The sequence below is a fragment of the Leptodactylus fuscus genome, chromosome 8, assembly GCF_031893055.1.
Source record: "Leptodactylus fuscus isolate aLepFus1 chromosome 8, aLepFus1.hap2, whole genome shotgun sequence".
NCBI lineage: Eukaryota > Metazoa > Chordata > Amphibia > Anura > Leptodactylidae > Leptodactylus > Leptodactylus fuscus.
Window position 1 is genome coordinate 22510862 of NC_134272.1, and position 17328 is coordinate 22528189.

Consider the following 17328-nt stretch of genomic DNA (forward strand, 5'->3'; position numbering starts at 1 on the left):
GCTGGGTTGGACAAGTGGGACCTGCAATGACTGACCAGCTGGTGTGGTTAGTGGAACGGTACTGAACCACTGAGGAGCTATTGCAGACATCTCCCAGACCTGTTAACCCCCAAGACTGGTAAGACTGTAAGACTACATACAGGAAGCACACAGACAACTGACTCGCACTATTACTCCAAATTGGATTCAGACCCTACAGTGGAGTACTCCAAAAACTGAAAAAGGTTATCTGTTATCTGTTATCTAGTTTTTGTTTTTATATTTCCCACAGTATCTATATACTATCTAAACTCCCCCTTTTGTAAGAAACAATGACCAGACACAAATTAACCTTTTATGTAGGTGGTATGTCGGCCACAGAATTTATTATTTCTGACATTAATGCATAACGTCATCAAAAATAACATAATTAACACGAAAAGAAAGAGTAAGCCCCGCCCTGGAAATTCGGAGGGCCCATCCGACCTCCCATCCATCCCTCATCTTTTCTGAACCACTGCACTTCAGCTGTGACTTGCCATAACAAGGTGAGGATTCACTGAAAAAGAAACCAAAAGGTGATGCCACAGTATAATCACAAACGCAACCCCAAAAACAATATATCTGTTGAACTTATGGCATCAAACCTTTCACCGAAAAACACCTTTCTCTTTACTGAATTTTTTTTTTAATTATTGCCATAGAGGCCATAATAATGAACCCCCCTCACTTTTTTTTATCCACAAACCAATCTACTCTAAGGCCGGGTTCACACGATGTCTTTTGGCACGTAATGTGGCACCTAGACACCGCGGGAGCTTTTGTGGGCCGTATACGCTCCCATTGTTTTCACGCTCCCGTGATTTTGCAGCGGCCCCAAAATAGCACCGTGTATATGGTACCGGCTCCCATTGAAAACAATGGGAGTGTATACGGCCCGCAAAAGCTCCCGCGGCGTCTACGTGCCACATTACGTGCCAAAAGACATCGTGTGAACCCGGCCTAAGGGTGGGTGGATGGAAAGCTGTGGAGGTGATGGAAGCCAAAGAGGCTATGGCTGCCGTCTCGTAGCTATATAAGGGAGCGCAATGTACCAACCCCAAGACACGCCCCCTAGCAAGGAGGAAATGAGGCTGGGAGACACCATTATTAACACAACTATCATTAAAGTAAATACAGAGGACCAATCCGGATGAATCCGGCAAAAAAGGAACTGCGCTCTTCTTATTGGCAAATACAGATTTATTGGCATCAAACTCACACACAACGCGTTTCGGGCGTATACCACGCCCTTCTTCAGGTGTAATAGTTTCTTCACCGCTGGGAGAGAGGGTTAAACACCCATGTGGTGTTAGGAACATGCTGCCTCAACCCGAAGATTAACCCTTCAGTCTCCTTGTACTGCGATTTCAGAGTTGTGACTTGGGCTCACAACCCTACAAGGTGAGCGTCATTCCTCTGTTTAACGCTCTAAACGTTCTTAAAAAATACTACACTACGGTCTGCTCGGTGTCTATATTCCCTTTTGTTTTTGAGATCATTAAAGTAAAAGAAGGGGATAAGAAAAGACAATCCCTGGCATCCACCCTATGGGGTCTGGTGCCCACCAGAACTAATAGCCAAATGACCAGTCCCACGAACCCTGAGGATTATTGTACAAAAAAGTTGTTGTTGTTGTTTTTTGTTAATTTGTGCTAAATTTGCTAGTTTTTAATATTTTGCGAATCAATAACAGTTAAATGTTTGTGTGGGTACAAGATTATGGTTGATTCCTGCTGCTCTTTATCTATCTATCTATCTATCTATCTATCTATCTATCTATCTATCTATCTATTGCATCTTTTGTAATCATTGCCTTATGTTTGCATCGACATATTCACCATACAGATAGGTCAATGAGATAAGGCTCCTGTGGACTTTATTTTTCTTGGTATTTGTTCCTGTTTATCTGGATGCCATGTTTCACTGCATATTCGAACTCATCCTCTAACAGCTGTCTCTCAAATTCATTCCGCAGTCTCTCCATTCTTTCTTCATAGAATTGTCTATTCATTTGTTGTTTATATTCTTCCTCTTCCTGGATCTTTCTAGAGGCTTTCTCTATCTCAATTCTCTTCAAATCTGTCTGTCGTCTTAGAGATTCTGCCTGAACCATCAGCTCCCTGTCATGAATATACTTCACTACAAACTTCTTCCGATCAATCATCTCCTGATCTGCATTCCGGGGATGGTCAGCATGGAACTGAGCGTCACTGATGACTTCGTATAGAAACTGGATGATCTGTTCATCAGTTTCCTTCTTTCTCTTTCTATTTTCTTGTGTGTAATTTTCAAGGTTTATCATCCTTTCCACTCCAATGTCCCTGAACATATTGCTGACTTCTGTGTAGTTCTTATCATTCTTGTGAGTGAGGACAACAATGGGAACGACCTCTGAAAGGAAAGAAACATGATGAAAACTTTGCATTGTTGGGTCATCATTCATGATGGGTTTTATAGATAAAAGAATCTGTGAAAATTCATAAATCTGCCATTTTGATAATGTTCAGATGTTCTATCTGTCTATCTATGATGTAAATCATCATGGAAGACAGATTTGCATATTCTTCCCATAGTTCCTTGCAAAGTGGAGTGCTAAAGGCTTAACAAGTCTCCACACACCTATATGGTGGTCTCTCCCTAAGGAGTGACAATATCCCCCGAACCCTGTCTAAGCCTCTCACCTCTACCAGGTTATAGTCCTCTCTACATCGGGCTGAAGAGATCCAACCAGATCGAAACAGCTGTCCTCGATTGAGAAACTATACCTGGTAATAATCCCAGCGTCATTGCTAAACAAAGGCCTCTTGGAAGGTCGGGCATAAGGCTAAAGGGAGCAGCCATTATTGGGTTATTTCACTGGAATCCTGTCTTAAGACAGGCTTGCACATTCCAGTGAGCGCCCTCTATTGGTTTGCAACACTGAGGCAGCAACTGTCTTCCTAATTACATCATGGAAGGCAGATTTGCATATTCTTCCTATAGTTCCTTGCAAAGTGGAGTGCTAAAGGCTTAACAAGTCTCCACACACCTATCTGGTGGTCTCTCCCTAAGGAGTGACAGTATCCCCCGAACCCTAGTTAGATCTACAGATGCTCTATCTCTAGTTAGATCCACAGATGTTCTATCTCTAGTTAGATCCACAAATGTTCTATCTCTAGTTAGATCCACAGATGTTCTATCTCTAGTTAAATCCACTGTAATGTTCACTACTGTGTTGACCTTGTCCTGAATAATATAGTCTTCAAAGTAAAGCTACCATTTTTACTGTGATTTCACAATTGTTGCTAAACCTTAGGAAATCTGAATATCACCTCTGGGCTTACAGATATATAGGTTAGTGTCAACAGAACCCAACATATCACGCCAGTGCTGCAGATAGATAGGTTAGTCTCACCAAACCTAGCATACCACTTCAGCCCAGCAGATAGATTAGGGTCACCAGAACCCAGCATATCACCTCAGTCCTGCAGATAGATAGGTTAGGGTCACCAGAACCAGCATATCATCCCAGCCCTGCAGATACATGGGTTAGCATCACCCATATTCAGCATGTCACTCCTGGGCCTACAAACAGATAGGATAACGTCACCAGAACCCTACTTAGATAGGCTAGCCTCACCAAAGCTCAGCATATCACCCAATCCCTGCAGATAGATAGGTTAGGGTCACCAGAAACATATTGTCCCATCCATGCAAATAGATAGATTAGGTTCACCAAAACATAGTATATCACCCCAACCCTATAGATAGATATGTTAGTGTCACTAGAATACAACATATTGACCCAGTCATGCAGATAGATAGGTTAGGGACTCTAAAATACACTTTATCACCCCAGCCCTGCACATAGATAGATTAAGGTCCCCTGAATAAAACAGCATTTTCCCACGGCCAAGATATTGACGATTTTTCTAATATGCAAATCAGATCTTTGGAACATCAAGGGTGTTGCTGCTTACCTCTTTGGAGTGACTGCAACACCCTTGTAGCTCCTGCAGACTATATAGTATGAGAATTTGATATAGAAGGAAAATCCATATTGAGGCATAGGGACTGCACTTTGTGATGACTACCTGTAAATCCTTGAACCGTAATGAAGTTCTCAGTCACCAATGCTCCAACAAAATTCATTAGAAAAATCTGGATGACTGAAAGAGGTGTTCCCATAAACAAAATCAATCAATTGTTTGAATTAAAAGTTAATGGGGTATTCTGGCCCAAAATAAATTTTTCATACTGATGACCTATCCAGTAAAATGGCTAGAAAAAAGCTATAGATCTATGCAAAATTTCTAATTATTATATTAATTTATATTTTCAAAAATATTCAATTTTTAATTTATATAGATGAAGATTTACAGTACTTATAGTAGTACTACCTGTTTCTCTACTGGGACTTACTTGTTAGCTCCGTGGCAGTATTAAATATAGCTTTAAGCTCCTCTTTGAGACCTGGAGGTGGCAGATTGGTCACACTAAATAAAAGAAAAAAAAACAATAAATTGATCCCAATGTTTGCCAAATAAATACAGGTATATAGTCTTGTTGTAACAATAGAGGGTACAAAGGCTACAGTTGTGCATTGGTATCTTAGTGGGTCTAAATGCACCTCTACTAGATACATCAATTCTGCACATGAATGGTGGGTCATTTCTAGCCTTTACACTCAAGCAGCCTCAATCATGGAAACAGTTAGGCTAAGGCCCATTCACATCTTTGTTTGGGAAGTCCACTTGGGGACACCCTTAAGGGAATGATATTATGAAAATTTTACATTGTCCAGAAATGTTCATCTCTTACCTGTACACAAATATAGGGATAATGAAATCCGAGGCTTTCACGTAAGGTTCTGCTTCCACAATCCTGTCTACCAACTTAAAACCTTTACTCCACCCGACCGGCTTGTCCACAGGCAACAGGTTTGCTGAAACATAAGATTGGGCGTCAAACAATGACGTAATAACTAGAGATGAGCGAACAGTAAAACGTTCAAGGTTCGATATTCGTTTCGAGTAGCCCCTCAATATTCGACTACTTGAATCGAATATCGAATCCTATTATAGTCTATGGGGGGGAAAATGCTCGTTTCAGGGGTAGGCAACATACCATCAAATTACACTTACCAAGTCCATGAGTGAGGGTCGGGCTGGATCCTCCGAGAAGTCTTCTCCGTGCAGCGTCCCCGCGTCATCTTCCGGCTCTGAATTCACTCTGCCAGGCATCGGGTCTGGGCAGAGCCGACTGCGCATGCCCGCACTACAAGAAAATGTAGTGCGGGCGTGCGCAGTCGGCTCTGCCCAGGCCCGATGCCTGGCAGAGTGAATTCAGAGCCGGAAGACGCCGCGGGGAAGCTGCACGGAGAAGACTTCTAAAGGTAGGAGAAGAACCAGCGTTGTTTGGCCGACTGTATAGCATTCGGCCAATCAACGCTGGTTCTGCATCGAACTTTTCCATTCGAATAGTGAGTGGTACTCGATCGAGTACGAGTATTTCGAATACCGTAATATTCGATCGAATACCTACTCAATCGAATACTACTCGCTCATCTCTAGTAATAACAATTTCACACATCTTCATCTTTTTCCATTTCTGACCACAAATGGTGACGAAATTTGCCAAGTATTTGGTCTGACACATCTCTATTTTAAGATTGACAATAAATCCAAAAACGTAAATCTCCAAGATAAATAATTATTGCCTATTAGGTCTGGCGTATTGGAACTCAGAATGGCAAACAATATTTCGTAGTCCTGGATTCCACCTCACAGGTCTAAATGTAGTTCAGGGAAGGATGAAATAAGCTTGGAGGCCTCACCTGGGGTCTTACTTGTAATACGGATGGGATTTCTAATGATAGACCGGCCCAACAGAATAAAACAGCAGTAAGGATGAATAAATTGATTTGCAAAAAATTGTTGCAAATTTCTCAAAGATTTGAGTTCTAACAAGTCCAACATTTTTGGATTTCATATGAAATCCAGTAAAATGGAGGTTGGCTAACACCCATTTTGATGGCTGTTTTGCAGAGGACAGGTTCAGAGAACCAGCAAACTGTGCAGGGGGTGGGTAGTCAGTGGAGTAGGCTATGTTTTATTCTTTTTACTCTTTACTTGCCAACTTACATGACTTTTCAGGACAATCGGGGTGCTTTCAACTAGGTTGAAGTTATCTCTGCCCATGGGTAGCTCCTGTCTACTGAGCTGTGGTCCAGTTTCTAACACAGTGGTTCTCAACCTTTCTAATGTCGTGACCCCGCAATACAGTTCCTTATGTTGCGGTGACCCCATTCAGTTTGCAATGCGCGTCCATAATGGTGTGTGTTCCAGCTGAATAGCGCTGATGCAGACAGTAGCGTGGCTTCTCAGCGGCTAAAGCCATCGGAAATATGTATTTTCTGATGGCTTTAGGCATATCTTCCAACTTTTGAAGAGCAGAAGGAGAGACAAGACATGCTCCGCCCACTTTTATGTTGAGTCCGCCCATTCTCATATATTTTTCATGTGCTCCCACACCGTATAATCCTCCTACAGTCACCCGTACATTATATGTCCCCCCGCCATCTCTCCCCCAGTTTCATATAACCCCTTCATCTGCCCCCAGTTTTGTGTCCCCCCCTCCATCTCTTGCCCAGTTTCATGTCCCCCATCTCTGCCTCCAGTGTCATACCATACCCCCTTCATCTGCCCACAGTTTCATGTCCCCCCTCCATCTCTGCACCCAGTTTCATGTCCCCCATTCCTTCCCCAGTTTTATGTCCCCCCATCTCTGCCCCCAGTGTCATGCCATCCCCCCCTTCATCTGCCCACAGTTTCATGTCCCCCCATCTGTTCCCCCAGTTTCATGTCCCCCATTTGTTCCCCAGTTTCAGGTTCCCCCATCTCTGCCCAGAGTTTCATGTCCCTCCATCTCTGCCCCCAGTGTCATGCCGTCCCCCCTTCATCTGCCCACAGTTTTATGTCCCTCCATCTCTGCCCCCAGTGTCATGCCGTCCTCCCTTCATCTGCCCACAGTTTTATGTCCCTCCATCTCAGCCCCCAGTGTCATGCCGCCCCCCCCCATCTGCCCCAGATTCATGGGCCCCTTCATTATGTTGTACCTTAATGTTTAAAACAAACCCACTTAGACTTACCTTCCAACGCTCCCACGCCGCTCTCTCCGCAGTCTCGCTCACTCATATAGTTGTAGGCGCGATGTGGCGTCATCACATCACGGCTACACATGCAGAAGTCGCAGCGCAGCATTAAAGCAGGAGCTGGCTGTGACAGCTCCTGCTTTAATCGCTTGTGTGTTCAACTCATCGGCGTCCTCTGGGCGCCAATCAGTTGAAACTGGGACATACCTCCCACCAACCGGGACGGTTGGGAGGTATGCTTTAGGCGACCCCTGTGTTTTGGTCGTTCGCGACCCACAGGTTGAGAACCGCTGTTCTAGCACAATAAATGGGCCTAGTGATATTTGTCTTTTCAATTGCTTCCTGGTTTATGATTTCATAGGGATTATCTGTCCCAAATGTATTTTTCATACTGATGTCCTACCCACAGGATATTCTGACCACACTGACCAAACTAAATAAAATATTTCAATAGCTTCTGAATGACAATAAAATGTCATCACAGATTGAAGAAGAATCTCCCAGGTTTGAGGTTCTCCAGGACTACATTCTACAGTACAAATCCCACATGGTGAGTGGTGGAAGTGTCTACTGCTCATGTACTCCTTGATCTCTATTAATGTGTAGTTGACTATATAGATGCCTATCCATGCACTGAATATATATGTGCCCTGTTTGTCTATAGGGGTACCATAAACATTGATAGTCATTTACAGTACATGACTATTATCTCATTGTTGTAGACAGTCACCAAACAACATGACTATAGAGATGGTTTTGTAATACCAGTTGTTTTGTTTGGTCACATTTCGTACACTTACCAAGTTGGGCGAAGATCTCTCCAGTCTCGTAGGTGTTCAATGAAGAGCAGCCCCTGTTGTCCACCATGACAATCTTCTCGGTGAGTCGGAAAGTAAACCTTTGTGTCGTGTGACTCTCATCAGTGTTTGCTGCTTTTGCAAGATTTTCGTACTCACTGTTGGACCACACACACATAGCGCTGTTTATAAATGACGACTTTCCATGGCCGACATACCCGAACAGCTGCAGGAGGATTCTGTCAAAACCCTGGTTGCCTCTTTTACATTTGTCAAAGGTAAAATCTCTGATCTTCCTCCTCCGTTCTGCATCATTCATGGCTGGTGGTATGTGTGAGCCGTCAATGCTCTGAACTTAGAATAAACCAAGATATGGAGCCAAAGTCCTTCTTTTATAGTCTCTTGTAATGGAGAGAGTCTTCAGACCTTATCTATACACAGCTTAATCCTTTCTATCTTAAGGTAGAACGTCTAGGTGGATTTGAGTACTAGGGTCAATGTTTCTTACTGTACCTGAATATATATTTCCTTATAGGTCCCTGTCTCAGTATAGAAGTTAAGAACAGGCAGTAATATAGGGTCATATTTATTGTTTGAGGGGGTCTATTATTTTTCATTATGTTTAGGAATACTTTGATCAGCAATTTGTCTACATTCTGGATCTCTTCTAACAGACTTAGAAGCATTGACGAGGGTTGAGGGATCGGGAAAGATCGGATCCCGATCGCCAATCAAGCAAATTTCACGATCACGATTGGGATCGGCTGGAAAATGATCGAAAATCGGATTTTGAAAACAATCCTGAAATCTCAAGATCGGCTCAACCCTTGTCCCAAACTGTACGCGGCGTTAACGCAGCGTAATCGCGCAACGTAAAAAAACGCGGCGTACACGCGCCGTAAACGCGCCACAATGCGCGGCGCGTTTACTCCGTGTGAAGGGGCCCTAAGAGTTCCATGAAACTTCCTTTGTGACAATTGTAATCCACATATGGGTATATAATTTATCTAAGATTTAACCTAGCTCAAAATGGCCTGTGGTGGCCTGTGGTGGAGAATGCATATACTGTATATCTGTATATCTGGTCAGACCAGTTTATATTAGTCATCCTATGTGTTGGAGATGCGTCCTGTCATTAGGATAGACCCCCAACGTATGGTCTGGTTGTCTTAGGAATATACTTGTATCTCTTGAAGACCACAATATGGTCTCAGTGGTGGTCATTAGAGGACATCTCCTTTTATATAGTGTATTATTCCCTTAATGTGGCTAATATATACATTGTATGGTAGAGATGTCTTGGTCTCTGGATATATAGGGCCCAGAGTAAATAAACTATTTTTAATGTCTTTTGATGACTTATGTATTATTTTCTTTATAGATATATTTAACTATAGGAAATAATTGCTTCTCTTAACAAACATGATGTACTGTATATTTCAGGATAGGTATCCGTGTATGTCCGCAGATGTGCAGTGTTTCTTACCGATCTACCATTACGACACCAAGTCTATAGATTTATTGTGAATGCCCGCGCATGCGCAGTTGACATAATCTATACTGTATATCCTTTTGACAGTACGCACAGATGCTCTAGTGTATGAGAAAGCTGGAGGTCCGGCAATTACACTGCTATGAGCAAGTATCTTTAGTAAGTTTTAGCTATAATACTGCCACCTTGAGCTTTGACCAGAAATACATTCTGTACATAATAATGTAGCTATGCCTGTCCCATATAGATAAGAGATAACACATTGCTCTTGGGGTTCATTGTCTGCTGGATTCCTCTGGTATATAGATGGCAATTACTGAAATATTTTCTTTCTATTTCCTTATACTCTATACATCTTATCTAGAGATGAGCGAGTAGTACTCGATTGAGTAGGTGTTCGATCGAATACTACGGTATTCAAAATACTCGTACTCGATCGAGTACTACTAGCTGTTCGAAGTTAAGATTCGATGCAGAACCAGCGTTGATTAGCAGAATGCTATACAGTCAGCCAATCAACGCTGGTTCTTCTCTTACCTTTAGAAGTCTTCTCCCTGCCCAGCGCTCCCGCGTCCTCTTCCGCTTTTAGTGCAGGCATGCGCAGTCGGCTCTGCCCAGGCCCGATGCCTAGCAGAGTGAATTCAAGGCCGGAAGAGGACGTGGGAGCGCTGCACAGGGAGAAGACTGCACGGAGGATCCAGCCCGACCCTCACTCGTGGACTTGGTAAGTAGAATTTGATCGAATGTTGCCTACCCCTGAAACGAGCATTTCCCCCCATAGACTATAATGGGGTTCGAAAACCCGTTCGAACAGTCGAACAGTGTGCGGCTGTTTGAATCGGATTTTGAACCCCGAACATTTTAGTGTTCGCTCATCTCTAATCTTATCTTCTCATCTTCATGCTATAGTGAATAAATAGCAGTATACCCAGACAATATCTTTGCGTTGACCTAGAGTTGATGTATCTCCAGCGAGCAGCCTTTTATCATTGCTATCATGCACCCATATTTTCCAGCCCTTGGCATCTTAGCGCTTAGTTGAAATCCTCTTGTTCCATAAACAGGGCCCTTTTAAGAAGTCAACCCCCCTTGCATGAGGAGCGCCCTCCACTGGCTTATGAACTTACCAAAATATAGTAATGTGACTGCAGGTTCAGTTTAATTTTCACTGAGGAACCATTATATTAAACTAGGTATATTCACCGACAAACAAAAATGGCAGAACAATTTTTTTTATTAGTATACATTAAAAATGATGATATCCCAGGTACAAGGTAAGATATTGTTCCAAGATATCCACACCACCCTACAAGCTACCCGCAAATTGACGCTCTGGGTAGGTAGTCCGAGGGTGTGTTAGTTAAGCCTTGATCCTAAATCACAAGTCTCAGTGCCACAGATACTCACCAACTACCGAGACTCAATAATACTTCTGAGTGTCTCAGTTGGTGAACATGCTATATATAACAGCTCAGTATCCCTATTAGAACATCCAATATGTCCCAAACAATATAGCTGTTTCAGTTCCAAATCTACCCAGCTTCATAAAACAACTGAGTAGTGTTTCAACAGGTCTATCACCTACCAACGCGTTTCTCCTGTTAATATGAAAATCAGTTCATCAGGACATTGTAGACAAGGTCAGCCATATATAGATAAAGGCAGTGAAAATAGCCATTCCTTACACCCTGATGGTGGACATAGGCACTCTAGAGTATGAATGATTTTTTTTCACCCCCACCTATTAGAGTAAGAACTGATTTGCCCATCTCTAAAGACTACATGAAAGATCAGCCTCTTAAAGTGGGCCCCCTCCTGAAATACACTGTTACCAATTGACAGGAAGTAACATTCACCGTTCTACTATACATACTTAGTATAGTGACTTGACTGACATCCAATGACATACTGACACATTGCATGGTGCACACAAATGCACACATAGATGTAGCTGACAACTAGGGTTGAGCTTGAAATTTAAGGATCGATTTTAAAATCCAATTTCCGATCATTTTCCAGCCAATCCCGATCCTGATCGCGATTGTGAAATTTGCTTGATCACCGATCGGGATCCGATCGTTTCTGGTCCCGATTGCTCAACCCTAGTCAATGCTTCTCTATGGGAAAAGTCACTTTTAGCCGATCTTGAGATTTCAAAATCCAATTTCCGATCATTTTCCAGCCGACCCCAATCGCGATCGTGAAATTTGCTCGATCGCCGATCGGGATCCGATCGTTTTTGATCCCGATTGCTGAACCCTATTGACAACAGTTCTGAATTTGTTATGTTTGTCCAGATTTGTCAATATTTATCCCGATCATTAAAGGGATTCTACCATTAAAAAACTATTTTTTCTAGGTAACACGTCGGAATAGCCTTTAGAAAGGCTATTCGTCTCCTACCTTTGGAAGTGCTCTCCGCCGCGCCGTTCGTTCAAAATACCGGTTTGTACAGGTATACTAATTAGTTCTCTCGCAGCGATGGGGATGTCCCCCAGTGCAGGAGATGCGATGGGGGCGTCCCCATTGCTGCTTGAAAACCGACTGCAGCGCCGCCTCTATGTTCTTCTGTATCCTCCCCTTCCTTCTTCAGCTTGATGTCGGACGCCTGTGCAGAACGCTCTGTCGGCGAACTTTGCCGAACGTACTGCACATGCCTGCGGCCATAGTGCCGACACCGTAATTTCGCGCATGCGCACTACGTTCCTCGAAATCTTCGCCGAACAGAATGTACTGCGAGGCGTCCGACATCAAGCTGAAGAAGGAAGGGGAGGATATAGAAGAAAATAGAGGCGGTGCTGCAGTCGGTTTTCGAGCAGCAATAGGGACGCCCCCATCGCATCTCCTGTGCTGGGGGACGCCCCCATCGCTGCGAGAGAACTAATTAGCATACCGGTACAAACCGTTATTTCGAACAAACAGTGCGGCGGAGAGCACTTCCAAAGGTAGGAGACGAATAGCCTTTCTAAAGGCTATTCCGACGTGTTACCTAGAAAAAATAGTTTTTTAGTGGTAGAATCCCTTTAACACTAGAAGTCCCAGAGAGGGGTCATTTAATATTTCTACCATTGCTTCAAATGGGAGCTCGAAATGTCTGGGACTTCTAGTGTTAAAAGCCTGAAAAATTCTGGAAATGACCTAAATGTATTGATTTTTTTTACAATAGAAAGTTGGCTTTTAGATCGCATTAAAGGGATTTCCAGGAATATATTTTGTATGGCAAGTAATATAATGGCAGAAATAGTTTTACTCTCATGGGCACAGACTGGACTGCTCATTCATGAAATGCTTGCCAAAGGCTTAGAAACACTTTAAGACCAAGCGACATTGCCAGAAGGACACTGGAGTGATGGCTGTAGTTATGGGATAATACATTATATAATGGCCATATGTAGCAGCGTTGGTACCAGTGTAAGTGATTCCAGACTATCTTCCTCCTTCTTATCTCTCCATTGCTGAGACTCTGATCACATTGATAGTAATATGTATGTCATTGCTAGCCATAACGTGTTAGTGAAAGTCGTGCCAAGATAGAACTCTGACCAGGAAAACCATCACATAATATATATAACTATATAGGACTCATAAAGATAAATGACACCGCACTATATTACCCATTCATCGTTCTCCTGGGGATTTACAGAACAATTATTAGAATATATTTCTTCTATTTCCTTGTACTCCTTGCATCTTATGATATGTCTACAGATCACCTTTGTACCATAATAAAAATAACAGGACACCTTCTTTCCTTGCACAGGACTGCGAACTGTCCCTCCATACTTTATACAAGACAGAATAGTCGTACCATAAATAAATCACTTACCTGCTGAAACTGTATACAGACTGGGATGGGAGGAAGCAAGTAGAAGTAATTCCAATAAAGGGTTAACTCCACTGAAACTGGACCACTGGAAACTAGCTGGTGGCCCATACCTTATTTGAAGAGAAACATGTTAGGTCAGGGGTCAATGATTTATTAATTGGTTTGCTCCTTCCATGATGGATCTGCTCACAGGTTCCTTGTCTGGTCGTCCTCAGTGGAGTTAACCCTTGCTAGAGTTACCTCTACTTGTTTCCTCCCAGAACCATCTGTGTGTCAAAGGTTGGTGACTCCTGCGTTAGGGTAATACAATAATGGGGTAGTTACCAAAACTTGTAGGTTATATAACAGCATACTGTTATCTATGGCCTTTGCATGAGAAATATAAAGAATAGAGATGAGCGAGTAGTGTTCGATCGAGTAGGTGTTCGATCGAATACTACGGTATTCGAAATACTTGTACTCGATCGAACACTACTAGCTGTTCGAAGTTTAAGGTTGATTGGCAGAATGCTATACAATCAACGCTGATTCTTCTCTTACCTTTAGAAGTCTTCTCCGTGCAGCGTCCCCGCGGCGTCTTCCGGCTGGAATTCACTCTGCCTAGGCAACCGGCCTAGGCAGAGCTGACTGCGCATGGCGCATGCCGCGGGCATGCCCTCGCATGCGCAGTCGGCTATGCTTAGGCATCGGGCCGGGCAGAGCTGACCGCGCATGCGCAGTCGGCTCTGCCTAGGCCCCGATGCCTAGGCAGACTGAATTCCAGCCAGAAGACACCGCGGGGGCGCTGCACAGGGAGAAGACTTCAAGAGGAATTCAGCCCGACCGTCACTCGTGGACTTGGTAAGTATAATTTTATCAAATTTTGCCTACCCCTGAAATGAGCATTTCCCCCCATAGACTATAATGGGGTTCGAAATCCGTTCGAACAGTCGAACAGTGTGCGGCTGTTCGAATCGGATTTCGAACCTCGGACATTTTAGTGTTCGCTCATCTCTAATAAAGAACATTAAGGCTAAGGTCCCAAGTAGAAGAGGAAACACTTCACCTTTTTTTCTACTGCATTATTTATAGCATTTTATATGTGTATATATATTTTTTGTTTTTCTTCTCTTATTGAATCTATAGGGAAAATGGTCACATTTCTTCAGGTAAAATTGACATGTTGTATTTTCAGTTCACAAGCCATGGACACTTTGCAGCTTAGTCCCATTCAATGAGACTGAGCTGCAAAACCAAACACATCCACTAGACAAATGTATGGCACTTGGCTTTATGTAAAGATCCATAGAAACAAAATTCAATGTTGTACCACACAAAATAGTCACAATCTGGAAGCCTTTCTTATACGCAGGTGGATCAGAGTCAATGGAATCTCTCATGAGAATGGAAGGTTTCATCTAGACTCGCAGAGACATTTGGAGATCATGAAGCTTTAGATTCTTCTCCTTGTGCCTGTCCACAGCCTCTGCGGCCGCAAAATCACAGGCGCAAAATAACACGGCGTATACGCTCCTAACTCCCATTGAAATGAATGGGAGCATTTTGAGCGCGTAATCTACCGGCACGTGCCAGATCACGCTCCACGTTACATCGTGTGAACGCACCCTAAGAGATAAGAGATATGATGAATAAGGCTAAATAAACAGTCACATAGTGTATGAGATTGTAAGAAGACGCGGGTCCATCCAGTCCAACCTTTTGAGACACTGGTCCATCAACTTCTACCTATAACCCTACAGCTCTGATCTTTCTGAAGCTGTCACTTCTTATGGTCTGCGGTAGTAAATAAGAACAGATCCTGGGCCTGATCCTTGATGCTCGACTGATTCTGCAGGATCCGCTCTTTGTTTTGGGCACTGTCGTCATCCAGATCATCAATAATCACAATCACGTTGGTTTTTCCTACACAAGAAAAGTAAAAATTCACTGCGATGTAGAGAAAGCTAATACAGGTGGGGTCACATTGTCCAGCTGCTGCAAACCAAGGGAGCCAAAAATACTGAAATTTATTTCACCAGTATCGTCCATAATAATATATTGTCTATTGGATTTACAGAATATTTTGTAAAAGGAGCAATAAAGATCTGAGGCCCGGTTCACATCTGCGTTCAGTATCCGATTTGGGGAGTCCACTGCTGACATAGATGATGTTACAGCTTATATCCTCCCACTCCCTGCACAGAACATCTCTATAAAACTCTCCCATAAATCTCAATGAATCTGCCCCATATTATTGCCCCCTATGGCCATGAGACTGCTGTAAAGCCTAATGGAGACCTATTAATAAGGTTGTGTCACTTTTTGTAGCATGGTTCTTATGATATCTATGGTGTTATAACAAAGTGATATATAAAGTGTTAAGTAGGGTTGAGCCGATCTTAAGATTTCAGGATCGATTTTAAAATCCGATTTCCGATCATTTTCCAGCCGATCCCGACTGCAATCGTCAAATTTGCTCGATCGCCGATTGGGAAGCGATCTTTCCCGATCTCGATCGCTCAACCCTAGTCAATGTTTCTCTATGGGAAAAGTCACTTTTAGGGTTGAGCCAATCTTGAGATTTCAAAATCCAATTTCCGATCATTTTCCAGCCAATCGGGATCCAATCTTTTCCGATCCCGATCACTCAACCCTAGAGTTCACTAAGCTCTGCAACAAGTGTACAGTGACGTCGCTGAATACCTTACACACCATTCCACGGAAGTAAATCTTCCTAAATGGGTAAGCATTATGAACTTGACAGTACAAAATTGTCAGATATACAGTTATCCCATCCACATAACTGGATTTATAGGTATGGTACCCCTGCAATCTGGAAATTCAATTTCAGAAAAATCTGTGCTCCCTGGTCCTTTGTGCTGATCTTTGACTCCAGCTCTCCAGGCATGGCATCCATTGCCCATCCAACATGGCCACTGCAGCCAGTCACTGCTGGAGCAGAAGACCATGGCAGATGACCAGGGAGATGTGGCGCAATGGGGCATAAGACATGTATTATGTGTTTTTCATGTATCCCCTACCCCAGGGGTAGGGAACGTACAGCTCTCCAACTGTTGCAAAACTACAACTCCCAGCATGCATACTGGCTCTGCTGTTCTGGGAACTCCCATGGAAGTGAATGGAGCATGCTGGGAGATGTAGTTTCACAGCAGCTGGAGAGCCAAAGGTTCCCTACCCCTGCCCTACCCTGTAGGCCCTATTTAATTTTGTATGATGAACTTCAATATACCAGATGGTCCAAAAGAGACACCACTATTAATGGGAAGTGGTTGCTGGAAACACCACCCTTGTGTAGCGTGTTGCTAAGTGAAAGGTGGATAATCTGTTTTGGGCAATGTCCAACACGGAGCTTATTTTGAAAGCCGCCATCTTGGAACCAAGTATATTTTTTCAAATGGGAAAGAGTGCAAGTGACATATGTATCTGATAGAGATGCATACACATACAAAACCCTAGCAACACGTCTCACCCAGGATGGCATTCCCATCCACCATCTTCCATTTATTCACATTTCTCCATACCTTTGGACCACCTTGTATTGAAACCATTATTGGGAAAGTTGTGACATGAAATGGATACCTGTATAGTGATCTCTATACAGTCACTTACCTAGCATCTCATACATATACTCTAGCTCCTCATCGTACAGAGAGTCGGTGACATTAGTGATATTGACCCTTCCTCTGTTCTTTGTGTGATACAGAATCCCAAATGAGCACCGAGACACGTCGTCCATGAACTCCAAGAATCCATTGTTGCTAATATAACATGGTTGGACGCTCTCTATGACATTCCGGAAGGATCCAGATTCCAGTTTGGTTTTCAGCCATTGATATTCAGTCACTGATGACCTTGAGAATATCCCAACCCTGTGTTTCTTCTGAAAGCCCTGAAGATGTAAAATTACTGGTGATATAAGAGTGTACCTGCATATGGCATGTAATACAGCAGTACACCTGAGCATTACAAGACAAACTCTACAGATGAAGATTTCTTACCTCATTGAGCCGAGATATATCTAGATGTAATGAAGAAGAATAGAAGATGTTACAAGCTGCTT

The 17328-nt window shown here is 43.1% G+C and overlaps 1 protein-coding gene across 1 annotated transcript; it reads right to left on the bottom strand.

The window, feature by feature from the left end:
- Positions 1-1131: 1131 nt before the first annotated feature.
- Positions 1132-14665, bottom strand: LOC142216754 (uncharacterized). The gene is made up of 8 exons (XM_075284787.1): positions 14578-14665; positions 13269-13378; positions 13057-13224; positions 11028-11040; positions 7954-8304; positions 4822-4945; positions 4423-4496; positions 1132-2412 (listed from the first exon to the last, which is right to left on the bottom strand). The coding sequence occupies exons 1-8, from the start codon at positions 14663-14665 to the stop codon at positions 1898-1900; spliced, it is 1443 nt and encodes a 480-aa protein (XP_075140888.1). The 3' UTR covers positions 1132-1897.
- Positions 14666-17328: the final 2663 nt, after the last annotated feature.